The 20,637-nt window shown below is 35.5% G+C and overlaps 1 protein-coding gene across 2 annotated transcripts in view; it reads right to left on the minus strand.

Moving 5' to 3' along the window:
• The window catches only part of hecw2b (HECT, C2 and WW domain containing E3 ubiquitin protein ligase 2b), a 35,196-nt gene extending 21,145 nt beyond the window's left edge, over positions 1-14,051 (minus strand). For both annotated transcript variants that reach the window (XM_079420641.1, XM_079420640.1), the window contains exons 1-9: positions 13,708-14,051; positions 8,090-8,197; positions 6,831-6,925; positions 4,073-4,148; positions 3,446-3,615; positions 2,793-2,935; positions 2,370-2,470; positions 839-1,518; positions 151-466 (exon numbers count right to left, since the gene is read on the minus strand). In XM_079420641.1, coding sequence (XP_079276767.1) covers positions 151-466; positions 839-1,518; positions 2,370-2,470; positions 2,793-2,935; positions 3,446-3,615; positions 4,073-4,148; positions 6,831-6,925; positions 8,090-8,197; positions 13,708-14,041 — 2,023 coding nt within the window. In that variant the 5' untranslated portion in view covers positions 14,042-14,051. The remainder of the gene's footprint in view (positions 1-150; positions 467-838; positions 1,519-2,369; positions 2,471-2,792; positions 2,936-3,445; positions 3,616-4,072; positions 4,149-6,830; positions 6,926-8,089; positions 8,198-13,707) is intronic.
• Between the last annotated feature and the right edge of the window lie 6,586 nt (positions 14,052-20,637).

The raw sequence follows: 20,637 nt of genomic DNA on the forward strand, positions 1-20,637 counted from the left end.
TAATATTATTTATTATTATATCAATGCTATCTTTTTTATTTAATGTGCAGAAAAGTTATAACTGATGGTAAAAGCTGATGGAGCACTGTCATAAAATTCCCTTATCCCATCCTATTGCTGATTTAGTATATAAATAACACAGGAAGTTACCTGTTTCTTCATCTGTTACTGTGGCAGCCTGTTCTGCGTCAGCTGCCCTTCTCACTTCATTGGTTAATTCCACCCCTTCAGCCTGTGATGCGTTCCTTGATGCTTGCAGACTCTGCCTCCTCTGCCAGATTCCGGCGTCTTCCTCCTCCTCATTGGCTGTCTCGCTGGAGTTCCCCTGCTCTGGCTGCTTAGCTGCTGTGGCTCCGCCCCCTTCACTAGCTGCATTACTGGCAGATGCTGAGGACTCTGTGACTGTAGCGGCCTCTGATGATCCTTCATCCCCAGTGACCGCCTTGGGTGCAACTGCTTCCTCATCCTGGAAAAAATGGATTAGGTGTAATGATGCAAAGGAAGAACAACATTACAATACAAATTGGGATAATTATGATGATGCCAATTATTATTATTACTTAAAATGATGGCTGAGATATGTAAAAAGATGCAGTTTTATGCTTGAATCAACCAAATAATTTCTACTTAAAATAAATAACTTAATTTATGGAATATATTTTATTTTCCATGCAGGTTTTAAACAGATAGATAGATAGATAGATAGATAGATAGATAGATAGATAGATAGATAGATAGATAGATAGATAGGTTAAATGAATAGAATAGAATAGAATAGAATAGAATAGAATAGAATAGAATAGAATAGAATAGAATAGAGCTGCCAGACCCTACAGACCTGTATTTTAGGAGCTGGCCGCTGAGAGCTGCTGGTGCTCTGTGTCGAGTCTCCAGAGGCAGCAGCTCCTTCCTGACCGTCCTCTGCACCTCCATTTTGGCTCTTTGTGGTGCCACCGCTCGACCCCGATGCCGTGGCCTCCGTATCTGTGGCACTGCTCGCCGCTTCCAACTCAAGCCTCTCTTTGACGGGACCCTCCCCTTTGTCCTGTTCAGAGGAGGTATGTCTCTCAGGCCGCTGAGCGCCATTGGTCAATGCTGGATCCCGGGAGGCATGTCCCTCCTCGTCTTCATCAGAGTCTATATGTAACATAGCATTGAGGCGTGTGTCGGTGGGGAAACTGGAGCGGAGTTTAGGTGAGGCAGCCCCAAGAGGTCTGTCTCCAGGGCCCTTAGGGGCCTCAATAGCATCCAGATAGTCGTTAAGCGAGGCCTGACGATGAGTGTGGCCCGGGGTTCCTTCAGCCAAGTCTGGGGCCCCGTCTCTCAAGAGCCGATCCTCATCAGGGTCCATCGTGCACTCATCAGTCCTAAAGGTATCACCGTGAAGGGACCCTTCAGAGCCGGTGGGCGAGGGGCCCCTGGCCATGTGGGTGGAAGGATGCAGAACATCCTCGTCGTCCGATGGGCTCCCAGGATCTCCATTCATAGAGGAGGCTCCCAACAGAGATCCAATGGCATCTACAAAAGCATAATACTTTTATTCAGCAAGGAGACATTCAATTAATTAAAGACATTTATAATGATACAAAGATTTCAATTTCAATTAAATGCTGTTCTTTCGAACTTTCTATATTTATCAAAGAACCCTGAAAAGGGATCTTGTGAGGCATGACACAAGGGGGACACAATAAACCCCCCTTAATGAAACTGGCAAGGATGTAACTGTAAAAGCTGTACAATGTTAAAGGTTAAATTGTTGTAAAAGAGTTTAGCCTGGACAGGAGGGACAGAAATAGAAAAAAATTGTTTCAAGTTATAAAAAAGTAAAAACTCTGCTACACCATCATTTTTTTTTAAAGACATTAAAAAAGGTGATATGCATCACATTGATCAAAAGTGACAATAAAGACATTTGTAATTTTACAAAATATATAGACATAAAATTTGTAGTTGCAACAAATTTCCATTTCAAATAAACAATATTTGTTCCAAAAAAAAATCTAATATTAAGCATCACAACTGTTTTCAACTTTATAATTATAATAATAATGAATGTTTCTTGAGCAGCAATTCAGCATATCAGAATGATTCATGATGATCATGTGACACTGAAGACTTGAGTAATGATGCTGAAAATTCAGCTTTGATCGCAGGAATACATTTTATTTAATAAAATACATTAAAATAGAAAACAGTTCATTTAAATTGCATTAATATTTCACAATATTTCCATTTGTACTGTATTTTGAATCAAATAAATGCCGCATCAATGAGCATAAGAGGCTTCTTTCAAAATCATTTAAAAAATGTATCAACCCCAAACTTCTGAGTGATACTGATTGTATAAATAAATATACTGTAATCAGTACCTTCATGTCCGTTGGAGGTGATCTCCACCCTAAAGTGAAGCTGTCCACTCACATGTTCTGTGGGCAGACGACGACAAAGCGTATAGCTCACATGCTGTTCCCTTTTTCCCCAAAAAATAAATAAATCACACAGATAAAAATTATTTTCTTGCAATAAAATCAGTTTGTAATATTGTTAATAAAAAAGAATGCATCTGTATAAATAAGTTTATACAAAGGTATTGTTTTGCCAATTAACACATATACAGTATCTAAGTAAATAAATACAGTATCTACCTCATCTTAGGATGTTCTTTTTACAATAATATTTACCTCTTAAAATTATTACACAAGTTATGTTTACATAAACATCTGTGGACAAAAATGAACTGTAAGATACTTGAAGGATTTAACTATAGCTATATTTCATTAGTGAATACTGACCCGGCTGTATGTCTCTCCAGCAGTCTCTGCACTGGCATTGTCAGCTGACCTAAAAAGCGTTTGATGATCGGGCGACTTTTTGCAAATTTGTCCTTGACCTCGATTTCCAAAACGTCCGTCATCAGAGCAACAAAAGTGTACTTCTGCAGACCAGGAGAAAAGAAATGTAGTATGAAAATTAAGGTTTACAGATATGTTTTTGTGCAGGGGAATGAAATAATAATTAATCTTACAGTATATTCAATCTTATATTATACAAAACTTTATTCTTATTTACTTTAAATATACCTTGTGGAAATGTACCATGGTAGAGTTCTTAAAAGTACCTTGTAAATACATTAATATGGTTATCATTTAGTACCTTTCACTATGTTTTTATTAAAAGAAAATAATTTACATTTAGAAGATGTTACCAACATATAGTGCAGTAATTTCTGGAGAAATCTGAGGTTATGGGTTTGCTCAAGGGCACTGTGCTTTTACTGAAAACTTCTGGTTTCATAGTCACCCCTACTTGGTTACATCCCATTAACTTCTCAGCTCCTCACAGTGGACTGACAGCAGGGACGTCACCCTGCAGCATCCAGAGGTGAAGCGCTGAAGAAGTGAACACAAACAGCACACCTCATTAACCACCCCAGTCCATGAATTACCTCTCCGTGCCACACAGGGTTAGTGGTGTTGGATATGATGGAGGTTCGTCTCTCCTGGCCGTGGTGAGTGAATCTAGGGAAGCCGTTCCTCTTGCCTGGATGAATGCTCATCTTCAGATAGGGGTCCGGATTAAAAAACATGCCCTTCTTCAGACCCTGAGCCCTGATATCTGCAATAAACACACACATAAGGTGAGCAAACATGCTTGAAACATGCTCCTCTGCACTAGCAGCTCATTGCCACAAGAGGGCAGATATATAGAGGAGTTTTCATTAAGAAGACAACGCATCAATTTATGTCAGATTGTATATTTCGGTTAGAATGAGATGCATTTCAAATCATTGTAAATTTGTCTTAAAAATTAAAAACATTAAGCCAAATTATCTATATTACTTGGTGCATGAATAGTTTTTTTGTTACTAAAAAAGATTATTATTATTATTATTTACATGTAATGCATCCATTATTACAGCAATATACTATTTGAAGTTGTGCATTGCAATGATTTTACCATGGTTAATGAAGGTTTGGATTGTAAAAAAAAAAATCATCACATTACTGCCTATCAAAGGGCTTTTAGCTTACAGAATTCATAAATGTATAAAAAATATATAAATCGTTCTTACCTGACAGAGTAAAGCTGACCAATTTCCTGCAGTGTTCGGTGACCGACTGTCCATCCACCTGCCCCTCTCCCCCGACCTGTAGAGGACAGCACACATTATGATAGAAAAATATCTCAGTTTATCTCAAATATTGAGTTTGACTGAGATATTAATACTATTACAATTTTTACATATAGTTTTTATTTTTATTTTTTTAATTTCTATTTTTTCTGCTTTCATTTTAATTTTAGCTTAAGCAATTTTGTTGTGTTTCTACATCTATATTATTATTTTTAAAATTTCAGTTTAAATTTTAGTTATTTTAGTACATCCAGTTAACCTAAATGGAAACCACAAATGCTGCTACGGCAAAAATTTTCTTAAATAATATATTAATACTGTATAATATTTTATTTATAAGTAAATTTTTATTTTATTTTATATAAAAAAAAATAATATATATATAAACTCTAAGCAGAAAACTAAAAATAAATAAATAAAAAAAAAATAATAAAAAAAAATAAAAAAAAAAAATAAAAAAATAAAAAAGAAATATATATATATATATATATATATATATATATATATATATATATATATATATATATATACACATATATATAAATATATATATATATATATATATTTATTTATTTATTTATTTTTATTTTTTTTTCTGCTTAGAGTTTATAACGCCCGGAAAAAGCAAGCCAGACCTGGATTAATATCTGAAATCATATCGAATAAATAGTTTCTGGCAAAATATCACACAGAGCTGAAGTGATTACAATAAAACTGTGGTAATCTGGCATTAAACCACCATTTTAATACAATAACTGAATAAATAAATAAATCTTGAAGGAGAGTCCATTTATTTAATAGTTATTCACAATACTCACATATGCATTAAATATTTCTTCCATATATTTCTTCATTTTAATATATTTTACAGCTACGCGTTCTGGTTGAAACTACGGATATCATGTTAAATTTGAAAGAGCTTCAGGAACATGGTCGTGAATAATTCAATGATGTTATAATGTTCCTGCTCATTAACGTGGCAGTGTGTGATTTATGATTACAGACTCTCTCGTTCAGACACAGAGCCCAAACATGACGACTTCTGAATGATGGTGAGACTGAGACATTATAATTTCCATATGTTAAGCCAATGCACATTAAACTCACATTAAGTCAATTGTTTTGGGTGTGTATTCACTCAGAAACGTGTTCTGCATTAATACAAACCATACAAAGTAGCAAGCAGCAAGAGTAATTTTATCAAAACGTCATTTTCAAACTATAAGTTCAGAATTCAGATCATGTTCCATTTGCCTGAGGAATCACAGTTCCTTGTTTTAGTACATCTCAGATCACGGTCACATGATCAGACATATTCAGTCTCTTTTCAATAAGCTCAGTGATGCTCATGTCACAGAGGGTGGAATGTGCCCTTTGCACTAGTTCTGTGGCGTCGTGTCGGCAGCCCGGTGCTAAGCATATCAAAGAACGCTCTCTACTTCCTGTGCATTCCCTGCATGCCTGTGAACATGATACGTCTCTGTGGAGTTCAGTCAAACTCCAGCGCCTGATAATGGAGCTTGCAGACATGCAAGCAGAGAAAGACTGAATTTGTCGGTTCGAAGCATTATAAAATAACCTATATGCACAAACATCAAATGAATTCTGTATTAATGCAATAAGTTAATTTGTTGCTCAAGAACCATAAACAGCCTTTATAATACTGGTTGGACTAAGTAAGTATATTTCTTGTAATTTAATTACACTACTTTTTTTTTTTTTTTTAAAGAAATTAATATTAAATTGATCAAAAGTGACAGTCAAGCCATTTGCAATATTACAAATATTTCTATTTCAAATAAATGCTGTCCTTTTGAACTTTCTAACTATCAAAGAATCCTCAAAAATGGATCACAGTATCTATAAAAATATTAAGCAGCAGTGTTTTCAACTCTAATTTTCAAGACTAGAGTAATGATGCTGAAAGTTCAGCTTTGCCTCATAAATAAATGACATTTTAAAATATATTAAAGTAGAAAACTATTCTTTTAAATTATAATCATATTTAATAATATTACTATTTTTACTGCATTATTTATTTATTTCAAATAAATGCACCATTGGTGAGCAGAAGAGACTTCTTTCAAAAACATTACTGAGTCCAAACTTTGGAATCAACAAAATCTATTTAAAATACAAAATATAAAAAAATTAAATATGCATTGTTTGTTGTTACATTTAACTACATTTTTAAACATCTATTCATTAGTCAATATAAAAATGATTTATTTACATTTTTAGTTTTTGGATTAATAAATTGTCAGTGAAGCCTCCTCCATACTTTCTGTGCTACAACTCGAAAATAAATCTATTTGTTGTCCCTTTTTGTTATTTATAACAAAAATAAATATAATGTAAATATAACAAACATGATTTGAATCTTGGCTCTCCAAGTAAGCACCACAGCTAGTGTGTTGGAACATATCCATTAACCTCTAGGCCAGAGCTCTGACGCATAAAACAACTAAAAGAGGGTTAAAAATGGGGACAAATCTACTGTTATGAAAACATAACAGTATTCCATTTCGATGAGTAATGCTTTCATGTGTTTCTCTCAAGTTCATGTGACAAAATCACTTTTAAAAGATATTGTGAGTGAAAATACTCCTTTTAAGCATAATTCAAAGAGTGCCTGATCAACAGCAGCATTTTGCAGCTCAACTAACACTTTTAAATCCAAAACTCAACACAGACTTACTGTAGCTCCAGGGTTTTTGACGGTGATGCAGGGTGTCGTGGCCCTCAACGCTCCACTCACTCCATGGTAATATTTGAAACTGATTTTGGTCTCAGCTGAGAAATATAAACACAAGATCATGTTTCTCAAATATTTGAAATATAAACAACACATATCGCCATTATTATTCTCATATAATAACATTTTATCATTGTTTCAGTCTCATGTTCATAGACCATCTAATCCATAATGAACACAAAAATGCCAAGAGCTTTCTCAAAAGGCAAGCTGTAATCTGATTGGCTGGTTTTATGTAATTCCCAGGAATCAATGTGCACAGGATTTATCAGTCTGCCGAGAAACAGAATGGTGTTTTCAAGTTCATAGGCTGCTACACTGAAAAAAAGAAAGGTATAGAAACTATTTTCAATCATAAATTGGTTGTAAATAAGATATTTACAAATAAACAGCAAGGAACACATTGAATTGAATTTACAACTATGAAAAAAATTACAGTGGACATTGTGCATTTCAAACAAGATACAATCAGGATTTTTTAAAGTTGTTAAAGTGAATAAGATCACAACTATTTTCCTTATTTCTCAATTTTATATCTGTTTTCAGCTTTACTTGCTCCTAAACATCACAAAAATACAATACAATACAAAAATATATACTGCGGTGCACAGGTGTCCAGGACATGTTTGTGTCCCTAGCATTCAAACATTGTTTTGTTTTTACATAATGTATAGAGGCAGATTTATCTCAAATTATTACTCAGGCAAAACTCTACATATCTACAAAACTGGTCAAAAGTGTGGGGTATTTTTGAAAGAAGCTTCTTATTGTCATCAAAGCTGCAATTATTTGATCAAAAATACAATAAAAAATGATTACAATTTAAAAAAAAGGTTTCTATTTTTGAATATGTAATTTATTCCTGTGATGCAAAGCTGATTCTTCAACATGATCCTTCAGAAATCATTCTAATATGATGATTTGCTGCTCAAGAAACATTTCTTATTATTAATCAATGTTGAAAACATTTGTGCTGCCTAATATTTTGTGTAAAACCATGATATTTTCTTTCTTTCTTTATATATGCTGATTTAATATGGTGATTGGATAATCAAGAACATTATATTTATTACTAACTCCAAACTTTTGAACGGTAGTGCACCAAACATTTGATCCCAACAACTTTACAAACATTGTCAAATCCAAACAGAAGCCCTGCTCCTTGAAAAAGAAAGTGCATATTTTTCAAAACTCTCACGTACGCTCCATGAAGTACGGTCCGGGCTCCAGCCTCCAGACGATCTGGCCCCTCTGAGTGCCGTTCACCCCGCGGTTCTTCGAATCCCAAACGTTCGCAGGACACGTCTCATCTGTGTCGGCACAAAAACTGTGTAAATATTTGTCTTATACATAAATAAATGACTGCGAGGAAAGGCGTCCACCGGGAGTCAATAGATCTCATTATAAATGTGTGGCTGTGAAACAGCATAGGGTTGGCTGATCGATTGTGCCACACCTCAGGCCTATTCTCTCAAGGGCTTAAAGCCTTTTCTAAGGGTCTTGAGAATAAACAAATGGTAAAGTGTTTGTCCTGAAGGTAAGGGACCATGTTCCTAGTTGATGTTTCCTGTTCCTTAACTCCTCAACTCAACATGCCCCTGATCAAACAAACCTCCTACCTACATCTGTTTGGCTCTCTCAAAAATCCTACTCCATACAGAGAACAGTAATATAGCTCAATATAATCATGCATGCATAATAAATAGAAGCACAAATGCACCATAAAATAACTATACACACACACACACCAACAATACTGTTGTTATGCATCAATCAGCATTTGCAACTCATTTTAGAATTAATCTTATTAACGTTACTGTATGTATAGAATTACTATTAATACTATATATAGTGTTAATAACAATGAATGTCAATAATGTTAATATTAATTATACAATATATCTATATATTTATATCTGCCGCTCTATGAATAATAATAACATATTAATAATAATAATAATACAAAAATACAGAGTATAAATGTGTATTATATATTTATATATGAAATCAACACATACAATCTAGCTTTTTTTCAATACAGAAAATTATTTTAAAAAATATTACGTTTAATCAGACGTGTGACAATAAATGTATACTGATTAATCTCGACTACAAGTAGAGCATCTAGTGGCAAAGTATAAAGAGGGCACTAATGAATTGATTGGCAGTGATTCAAAGCAGACAGGATGTATTGTGGGTGAGCTGAGTCCATGAGCACATTAGCTTCAATTTCCAGTCTGAGCCTTATAATCAATACAGCCCCATAAACCAGAGACCCAATGACCCACTGCTGATTATCTCTCTGTGAAACAATCTTTTTCCCCTTTCCGCCCTCTAATTCTGGACAAACAGTATCTGAACAAAAGAGTGAATAACATCTAATGACAAAACTCCCAACTAAGCAATTTGTCCACATGAGGGAGAATTAGGCCTTATTAGGGCAAGTAGCAAAAAATGTGATGACTAAAATAAAATAAAAATAAAAAATAAATAAATAAATAAATAAAATAAAAAATTAAATAAAATAAAATAAAATAAAATAAAATAAATAAATACAATAAAAAATAAATAAAAAAATAAAATAAAAATAAAAAAAAAAATAAAATAAAATAAAATAAAATAAAATAAACACAAGGAATCTGATTTTTGCAAATTTGATTCTTACCCTCATTGTATATGGTTTGAAACTGGATTCAAATAAATATTTTTGGAAAAGTATTTCAGATTTGATTTCAAAATTACAGTCCAGACAGTAAATCCTAAAGATAGGATTTGAAAAGCAAATCCGAATACTGTGGAAAAAAAGCTTCAAGACATGCTATATACACTAAATAAACAATCTGACATTTACATTTAAAAACCTTCCCAAAAATGATTATAATAATAAAAGTGCATGTATGACTCGATTTAAATTTTCTAACTCCAAGCTATATATCTAATGCAGTCAATGTTAAATATAGTCTATAATGTAAGATTTTAGTGAGATGTGAAAATCCTTCTATGCATTCAGGAAAAAAAACAACCAAAAACAAAAACTAGCAAGTAGCACAACATGATCCAGAATCCATTTACACAAACATCCATGTCTATTTAATTGTTGCCATTGACTTCCATAAAAATTTTTCCACACTATGAACAAGAGGCAGACATTCAGAAGTGAGTTTGCCCTGAAGAAAGGTTTACAGCCCCAGTTTCTCTCTAGGTGTGACGGCAGCTAGTGATCAGTAATTGTGGGACACTCTTCATTCTGTCAGTCCCTCAGTGAATAGACCAGCCTTGTCTACTGTGATCTACAGCAGCTCACCTGAAACTATATCACAGCGCTGACACTGGGCCTCTGGTACTGAACGTCTAAAAGAAGCCACAATTCACCCGACTGTGTCACATGACTCGCGTAAAAATCAATCATCTCTGACCTTGCATCATCCAGCTTCCCGGAAAAAACAGTTAAATGCCTTACTGTAAAATCAGGACATATTCTCAGCACACAATCAAAAATAAGACAAATAAACAAAGATAAAGCAGATTAATTAAATGTTTCATGTGTTAAATATAATTTGACATACACAGATGTCTGTGACTCTTGTTTGTCAATAATGTTAAAAAAGACAAATTCATTCATTAATGTAATGGGGGAAGATGCTTTATTTTGGAGGTTTTTTGCAATCCCTATTTTTCTTTAAAAAAAATAAATTTAAAAAAGTACAGAAAAGGAAGTAGAACAAATATTACCATGATAATGATATGATATTAGTTTAGATTTATTTTATCATTTATTTATTTTTCTTTTTTAGTAATGTGAAGATGATGCACTTAATTTGTCACATGACAATAATGTCATAATGCAAAAGATGGTAATAACCACAAAAACAGGATTTAATTTCCTTATGGAAAATATAATTTCATATTTCTTTCATTTCACTTTGGGCTGAGATATAACCAAGTATGCTGTTGTTATAGGTTTTGTGACGAGTTCAATCTTTTCACAAAAATTAATGAATACATTAAAATGTAATGCAGTACATCTGAAGAGGATGTATTACTTTTTACTCACCCTCAGGCCATCCAAATGTTGATGAGTTTTTTTGTTGTTTTTGTTGTTTTCATTTGAACATATTTGGTCAAATTTAGCATTTTTAGAATGGGTGCCGTCAGAATGAGAAACTGTTTTTTATAACAGTTTTTGCTTGTAAAATGTGCATATCTCTCTCCTGATTCAGACTGTATGACTTTTTTATTGGGGGAAGCATTATTATGGACTTTGGTCAGAATCAACTGTTAAAACATCTTAATGATGGATTTGGTTCTTACAAACACACAGCCTTTCGCTTCACAAGATGTTAACTGTTGGACTGCAGTCGTGTGGATTACTTGTGATGTTTCTATCAGCAGTTTTCTGGTCTCTTCTGGTTCTTTTGTGAGCAAGTGACGTAATGATACATTTCTCCAAATCTGTTCAAATGAAGAAGCAACCTCATCTACATTTTGATGGAATGAGGGTGAGTACATTTTCAGCAGATCTAAATTGCTAAATTGCTCTAACTATTGCTTTAAAGGGATATTCTGTCATCATTTACTCACCCTCAAGTAGTTCCAAACCTGTATGAATGTTTTTGTTCTGCTGAACACAAAGGAAGATATTCTGAAGAATGTGAGAAACAGAGCAGTTCTGGGGCACCATTGACTTCCATAGTATTTTTTTTTGTCCACTATGGAAGTCAATGATGCCCCAAAACAGCCTGGTTACACATTTTCTTCAAAATATCTTCCTTTGTGTTCGGGAGAACAAAGAAATTCATACAGGTTTGGAACTACTTGAGGGTGAGTAAATGATGACAGAATTTTCATTTTTGGGTGAACTATCCCTTTAAGGCAGTTGTTCTTTTTGTGTGTAACACAGGTCATAAATCAGGACCTGGTCACTCCCGTGGGGAAAATAAGACTGAATGAAACGGATCGATGGCTGGCACAATCCCTCAGCGGAGGCCTTTCTCTGGGACAGACCACAGAGGAATTGCCCAGTCCTGATCGATGGCCTCATGAAGCATAGTAGTATGAGGGATCGGCTTTCACTGACCATGACCGTCAAACAGATCCTGAACCCTGCGCTCACACTACTGTACATAACACAGATTACAGCAAGAATGAGAATAAAATCTTGTTTACTGACACTTGTACTATATACAGTATAATATACTTTATATTTGAAAAAAAACAAGCAAGTTTTTGTCAACTAATCATGAAATCTTATACAAACAATATTTTTTACTATGCCTGAATAATACACGAGTAATGACTGCATGCTGTTGAGTGGTTTTATGATATTAATATTCAGGTCTCTATATAGGACTTGGGTCTCTTCAAAATACTTTTCACCTGATTTATCATTTGCAAAATGAAAGACAGATCACAGAAAAGTAATAGCACATTGAGATGCCAATTCCAGGTATCATTACCGTTAAATGCTCCACTAAATTCCCACTTCCAAGAAGCTAAATCTATAGAGATTGTATTTCTGAAGCCTTGATCAAGCTTGATTTGATTCAAGCTAATGCTTTACTTAAGCTGAGAAAATTCTATAACGTATCATTTTTCTTATATGCAAGAAGGACAATTTCACTAGTTTACATTAGAACCATAACAAAAATGCATGGGTTTTTATGGGTGCAATTTAAAGAAAAGTGATGCCAAATGGATTAGCCCATCACACAATACTATTTTAATTAATTAACATACAGAGGAAACAGGAAGAAATAGCAAACACAACAATGTGTCCCACTTTACCTGCAATTACTCTAAATGATGTCTCTGAACATAACAAATGTGTGTATAATTCACTGCAAGTCAGTGAATGGTTAATTGTATTGCAGTTGCTCTTATAGTCTGTATCTAGGGATACTGGTGGGTTGAGTTTGTTCATGGTTGGTTGGTGTCTCTCTCATGGGACACATTTTGCTCATCCTCCCACCTCTCCTCTACAAATCAAAACTACGGCAGTTATGGGCTCTCAAAGCCATCAGAAATAGTGCTGAGTAACTAGATTCAACCGCAGGTGCGGAGGAGAGGACCAGATAAAATGTAGCTAATGACACAATGCAATTAAGCCAGAGTCAGCAGTTCATCATTTTCTCATTCACTTTGAATCACTTGCTTCATCAACATATTAAACCCACACAGTAGGTCACAGCTGGGCTGGGTGGCATAACAGTATTTACTGTGCATAGAAATGTCTGCTTTATATTACTTTGTTGAGTATAATGAAAGTGATTTAGTTTAGATGTAGCATGTTGCACATCTAACATTCAGTGTGGACACAGTGTTCACTTTTAGAAATATATTTTGGTTGCATCCATTATATTTTGGTTTAAGTCCAATCAAGTGATAAAAAACACCTTTCACACACCATATATCTGTCAAAACATGATTAAATGATGAATAAATTTTGGATGAATCTGGATTAAATCAACAGTAAAACTCCATAGCAATAATCTATCATCTAAAGAAGAGACTATGTCCTTTTTCGACATTCAAAGCCAATGTTGGGGATGAGTAATGTGCAAAAGTATTTTTCTAGATAAAAGACTTAAAAAAGAAAGAAAGAAACATAAAATCAAAACTGCAGAATTTACTGCCTTGGTGCTTAGTTTCACTCAGAATTACATTCGATTATGCAAGTAAAGTTTGTTGCTAACAACATTTTGTTGACTTCAAAATATACATAACAGTATATTATAAGTAACAGTATTTAAATATACGTTTACCTTCCATTTAAAGGAATTACTTTCAATAGAGAGTTTTCCCAAACCCCAAAACATCTTACCAATGTGGTACAGCCCAATCCAGTCAGTGGCATCCACCTCCTCCTTGATGTCCCATGAGATGACCAGGTTTTGCCCTCGCCCAAGCGTGAACTGGTACGTAGAGGCCGTTAAGGAGGAACGGCTATCCGATGTCACCAGGTCCGTGTCACTGTTGGCCCGCTGCAGGCCCATCGGTTCGGAAGCTCCTCCTCTAGAGCTTCCCCCATTCCCAGTGCCACCCTGCGCCGAAAGGCTGCGGAGGTTTTCCGGGCTCAGCGTGTAGCGCATGTGCGGGGTGCGCCTCCGCACCACCAGGAGATGTTCACGGGCGGTGGTGGTAGTACCGGTGGCCATGGTGACTTGGGTGGAGGGGTGGGATGTGTGGTGTGGGGAAGGGGTTGGGTGATAAGGAGGGGGAGGGTGGGGGCGGGAACGGGGAGGGAGGACTGCCGTGGCCAGTGAGGGGCGAATGGTGGAGGTCGGGATGAGATGGAGGTAAGAAATAGGTGCCAAACGGCCAAAAAAAAAAAAAGGGGGGGGGGGGGGGGGGGTGCTGAGATTTGGGTTCAGTCCCAAGACTGGCCTGTTGACAAAAGCCCTAGTTAGCAGAAGTTTTCTCCTTCCTTAAGTTCTCTGAAAGTGGCATCTAATATCATGAGTATATGTATTTGACTTCTGAAATTCCTAACGAGGTATCTTAAACACAACTAATTCAGAATATTGTGCTGGTTTTTGGGCCTCAAAGAACATCTAGTACCAGTTAGGTCTCTCAAAAGTTCATTTTCAAAGTCTATATCGTGGAAGTCATGCAGAGGTTGTTTTTGGATGCCAAGTGACCTTAAATCAAGGTTGAGATTTGGGTTTAGGCCCAAATAGGCCAACAAAACCCACTCACAGCACTAGCTGATGAGGTTTTCTCCTTTTCTAAGTTCTCTGGAATTGGGGTTTGGCAACTAAACAGACGATTATATAACCCACTTCTGAAATACCCAACAGTCTTGCATTTATGCCTTTGAGGTATCAAATAAGCATCCAATCCAGAAAAGAAAACCCAACTCAAAGGCTATCGGATACCAGTCAGGACTCTCAAAGGTCTCAGATTCTCAGAGGGACTAAAGCATTGCAAGACAAAAATTAACTGAATACAAAAACTTTCTCAGTATCATAACAGTTTCTGTCCAAACCATCTGGTATGGACATTACTGCTTCCTTTTGTTTAATGCAGGCCGGATTGTTCCTATCCATTTGTAGTAGCCATAGTGGAATAAAAATTGGATTTGGGATGTAAGGAATCTGATCTTCACTTTGTCTTCAGGTCCAGGAGATTGTTTGAGACTGTGTGGGATTCCACGCTGGGTTTTGGTCAATGGGGCAGGTACCAGCGGACAGAAAGGCAGGATGAGTGATCCCTAAAAGAAACAGGAAAAAAGGAATGTTGTGAATGGGTAGAAATACAGATTTTATGAATTTACTCAAACCCATTTTGAACCAATTTACAGGGGTGTAAAAATGACTTCAGAAAGCTGGCAGCATCATTATTCTATTTTTACACAGAGATTGGTAGTTCTATTTGTAAAATCTGTTGACTTTAGCCATTTTTGTTTCATTATATACCAACGGTGACACCTCAAAAATGGCAAAAAGCACTTCTTTTGCTTCGTTTGCATGCCTGTAACTCAAAAAGTATTAAAGATATCTTCATACCCATTTAGATTCTGTTTCTTAACAAGATTTCCTTTTGGTATCTTCATTTTAAAGGCCCTCAGTGGTTTAGGCCCAGAGATATGGAGATCTCAATGTGGCTCTATGAGTAAACTGGACAATTGTACACATTTTCAGTGGTAAAAAACCAAATGTGGGTCACTCTGCATACAGCTGATACTTTTTTATTTTAACGAGTAGTATCTGAAGAACAAATAATGTTAAAACTAGAAATGTATCTCGTGATTTTCTATCAACACAATTGCACAGTGCCAAAAATATTATTTTTCTAAAATTTGCATGTCTCTAACATATAAATATATTTTTAAAATATATTTTAAAAGTCAACAATAAATTAATTGTGCTGAATTAACTTCTGCAACACTGAGTTTGAACTTCATAATGAATAATGAATTTGAACACCACCCAGGAGTTTTCCTGGGTGGTGATGGCGCAGTGGATAAGACACATGCCTTTGGTGTGAGAGACCCGGGTTCGAATCCACTGTGAGACACCAATGTGTCCCTGAGCAAGACACTTAACCCCTAGTTGCTCCAGAGGCGTGCGACCTCTGACATATATAGCAATTGTAAGTCGCTTTGGATAAAAGCGTCAGCTAAATGAATAAATGTAAATGTAAATGTAATAATAAAATCCACAGCAACAGCAAAAAAAAAAAAAAAAAAATCTCATAATACTGCCCAGGAGCATCACTGGGTAATCCTTTTTTAAACCCTTTTTTATACTTTGCAGATTACACTACCTTTCTCCTCCCATTTCCCCCTCCCTTTATCTCTCTCACAGTAAGTCCTGTTTTCTAAAAGCGTAGATAAGCGTGCATCTCCCCAGCGGCTCCTAAATTAGATGTTTCTGCTCGAGTTGTCGGCGCAGATTTACAAAAGGGTGTGAAACACAGAGCGAAGCGGCCTGCCCAGCTTACCTCAGCACGTCCTGGCCAACGACCAAACGCAAGAGCCTTCTATACTACTGCCAAAATCATCCACGAGCTGCCTCTCTGTATCTGTAGGCCAGTCTGCAGGCACTGCCTCATCCCAACACCTCGTTCTGAAGTAAATACCATTAAATGTGAATGTGGTGATAAATCAATACCATGGTATATCAAAGGTATTGCATCTAATACCAAAATACGCCACTGCTTTTTTTTTCCCCCGTAAAGGGACTTTTATGCTGCCTATAAAAAGAACCAAAGAAGCTCTGGCTTATTTCTAAACAATGAAAATGTTTAATTTCTTAATTTTGTGTTTTCAAATACACCACAAGTCATTTGTTTTTGACAGAGTGAAGCCATTGTGATAAACCGCTGTGCACTGGTTTAATATGGATCCAATAACCCCGATCTAGAGAAATGAAGAGAAACAGAGACAGATGGAGCAACTAAGAAACAGAAGAGAAAGCAATGAAACTCAGGAGAGAAAGTGTGATCGAGATCAGACGGTGCAGCGGAAGTTACATAACTACAGTGGAGACAGAACAAGAGAGAGAGAAAATGAAAACCATATATCAGATATGACATAAGAACACAAGCAATGCATTAGATCAAAAACATTACACTTTAATGACATCTGGAGCCAAATGCTGTTTGCACAGTGAGGCTGGTGCAGAGAGATAGTTCATCCCCCAAAAATGGCATTATTTACTCATCATTTACTCATGTTGTTTCAAACCTGTATTTTCTGTGAAACAAAAAAGGATGTTTGAACATTTTAGATCTAATGAAAGCGCATGAGGACTGGCAATGTCAAGCTTCAAACACGAAAACTGTCATTATTCACTGAAAATTTACACACTTGCCTTTGCTCTCCTTGGTACATTCATGATTGTTCAAGAAATGTAAGCAAATCATTATTTTAAGACTTGTTCTTGTTGGTAAATTATTCATTAAATGTACAGAACTGGTTATCACGATTTGTTCACAAAAATATTTGTAATACATCATGTGACACTGAAGACTGGAGTGATGATGCTGAAAATTCAGCTTTGAATAACATGAATAATTTACATTTTAAAAATATCTAAAGATAGAAAACAGTTATTTTGAATTGTAATAATATTTCACAATATTACTATTTTCACTGTATGTTTTGATCAAATAAATCAAGTAAATAAACTTCTTTAAAAGACAGTCAAAACATTTTTGAACAGAAGTGTAATACTATTTCTACTGGCAGTTTAGTTAACCATGTGAATACGCTGTTGTAAATGTGACTGAATAAGTGAGCAATAAAAAAAAAAAAGAAAATGGACAAGTGAGGCTGTTGAGCAGGAGTTGAGAAGGTCCCACTGGGCGGTCTGGTGCTTATATAACTGCCATGCTGTTCACTCACTCTCCCACACATCTCTGCTGCATTGTTTAAATGTGTGACAGCAAGGAACTTTCCTGGGAAATGTCACTATCAATGAAAACGGGAAGAAGGGAGGTTGAGGGGTGACAGGTGAAGTATGTTTACCTTTCAGTGAAGCATGCGCGTTTGTACTCTTACTCTCAAGAGCGCAGGATCGCTCATGCTGTCAAACACAACACGCAAGCCAGTCTAAATGTGCTGCAGTACACTTGGCTGGATGTGGTGACATTCAAACGATGGTTAAAGACCTTAAAAATCTCTCTTTTATTTCAATTATATTTTCATGATGACTATCTGTTGTATTTACCTAATCGTCAGTCAACAATGATTCAATTACAAATTTCTTGTATATCAAAAAAGCAGCAAATTTAATTTTAAACAACATTTTCCACCCTCTCCAAGCCTATATGAGCTTCTTTCATCTGCTGAACACAAAAGAAGATACTTTGACCAAACAATTGTTGGTAGTCAACTGTTTGGTTACCCACAATCTTCAGTATATCTTCTTTTATGTTCAACAGAAGTCAGAAACTCATACAGGCTTGGAACAACTTGAGGGTGTGTTAATAATTTTTCATTGTTAATATAGATACATATTACATTCACCACAGCTTTTCAGACGTCACACTAACGCGCTTGCGACGTGTTGCACTCCCCGACAGCATCAGATATTTCAAGTTTTTTTCTGTTCTTACCTTTTTTACAGCTAAAATTAGCCCTCGTCACAGTTATGCAAAGCTTCCAATGAAACTTTTCATCATTACTTCAACAGCTCATCTGTACGCCGCTGTCAGAGCAAATCCTCAGAGGAGCGACTGCTCTATTTTACAACAGCTACAGCAGACAGTGGAATGCATTGTTACACGTAGCTCATGCCCATTCAAATGGCATGTTAAAGATAAATTAATCAAATTATCTGGCCATTGGTTAGTTAAACTGTTGGGAAACCAAATATTAGATATATATGGTTCTGGAAAGCTGGTGTAAACAGAATTTCAGGTCTTGTGAACAGTGGTCAATAACTGCCCGATTAGATGTCCAGTAAGAGTTTCAGACACAATCTGAAATCGATGATACCACAATAATGTACAACAAAGTGATAGCTTATTCAAATGGTGACGCACTCTCTGCAAAGCAATGGGAAGTACTGATACCAATACTAACAAAACATATATGCATGAACTTTTTAAATTCAGCAGCTATTTTATTTTTTCAAAATGCCCATTGTTGCAAGAAGGGATGTGCACTAAATAATTTCAAAATCAACTACACTCACTTTCAGAGGTGGGTAGAGTACCCAAAAACTGTACCCAAGTAAAAGTACTTGAAGAAATATTCATAGTGTGATATTCAAAAATATTGTCATAGTGGTATCATGTACTGTAATCGAATCTATACATGTGGAACCGACAGCACATGCGGTGCTCATCTAATAAAGATCTCCATAGCTACCAAACCATAGGCTTTGCAGATTCAACTGACTGTAGATCCAAAGCCATGTCTTCAACGCTCTTGATGTTCTCAAACTTTCTGTTACAACTCTGAGTGAGAACCGCTTCAGACGACTCCGCGCGTGCGGCAGGGAACTGAACGAATCATTCGAACTGATCGTGAACAGATTCACTGGTTTACCAACTGGTTTGATCAAGCCTTCGAACAGAATTGACTCAGAAGAAAGATTCATTCACGAATGGGCATCGCTCATTGCCCAGAGAAAAGTAGACGGCGCGTTTGGAATAAACTGAAGGATTTTTAATTTGTATTGCATTAAGATAAAGTAACGAGAGGAGCGTCGACCACAGTAACGAAGAAAATCTCAAACCAAGGCCTGTTAGCCACCATACATTTGGCCTGGCATGCCATATCACAAGAGGAAGAAAGAAACAGGGGAATAAAACATGTAATTGAAACATATTTTCATTTATAATTCATATTTTTAAATTATATAATTCATATATTTTAACTTTTTAGTTTATTTTTTGCACTGAAATGTAAAAATATAAATTTTTTAAAATCTTTATTTTCAAATTATTATTAATATTATATATATATATTTTTTTTTTAAGTAATACATTTTATTATAATAGAGCTGACTGTGATGCAACATTTACTTTTGGCCCAGAGCCCTCAAACAAGTTTTATTTTATTTTTAAAGGGGACATTGGATACCCACAAGTTGGTATGACTCTTTAGGCTGGGTCTTCATGAAATGTCTGTAACATACTTTTGTTAACATTGCTAAATCATTTTAAATACCATTTTTACCTTGTCAAAAACCCCTCGGTTCACAGCAAGCCGTTTCGGTGCATGTCTCTTTAAATGATAATGAGCTATTGCACGCCTCGCCCATCTCTTCCGCGGGCATTTCGACACAAGACAAGCAAATTGCTGCCTTGGACTCCATATATGGCTTGAAGGTGGTCTTATTCAAATAGCTAGCTATCTACAGGTGCATCTCAAAAAATTAGAATGCTGTGAATTTTTATTTACAATTTTTTTTTGTAACTTATTTCAAAAAGTGAAACTTTCATATATTTTAGATTCATTACATGTAAAGTAAAACATTTAAAACGTTTTTTATTTTTTTATTTTTTATTTTGATGATTAGAGCTTAAAGCTCATGAAAGTCAAAAATCAGTATCTCAAAATATTAGAATATTTACATTTGAGTTTCAATAAATGACTATCCCTACTGTATAAATTCTGGGTATCTCTTGTTCTTTGAAACCACAATAATGGGGAACACTGCTGACTGGGCAAAGGTCCAGAAGACAATCATTGACACCCTCCACAAAGAGGGCAAGTCACACATTACTGAAAGGGATGGCTGTTTACAGAGTGCTGTATCAAAGCATATTAAATGCAAAGTTGACTGGAAAGAATAAA

The sequence above is a fragment of the Barbus barbus genome (assembly GCF_936440315.1).
Source record: "Barbus barbus genome assembly, chromosome: 7".
NCBI classification, from domain to species: domain Eukaryota; kingdom Metazoa; phylum Chordata; class Actinopteri; order Cypriniformes; family Cyprinidae; genus Barbus; species Barbus barbus.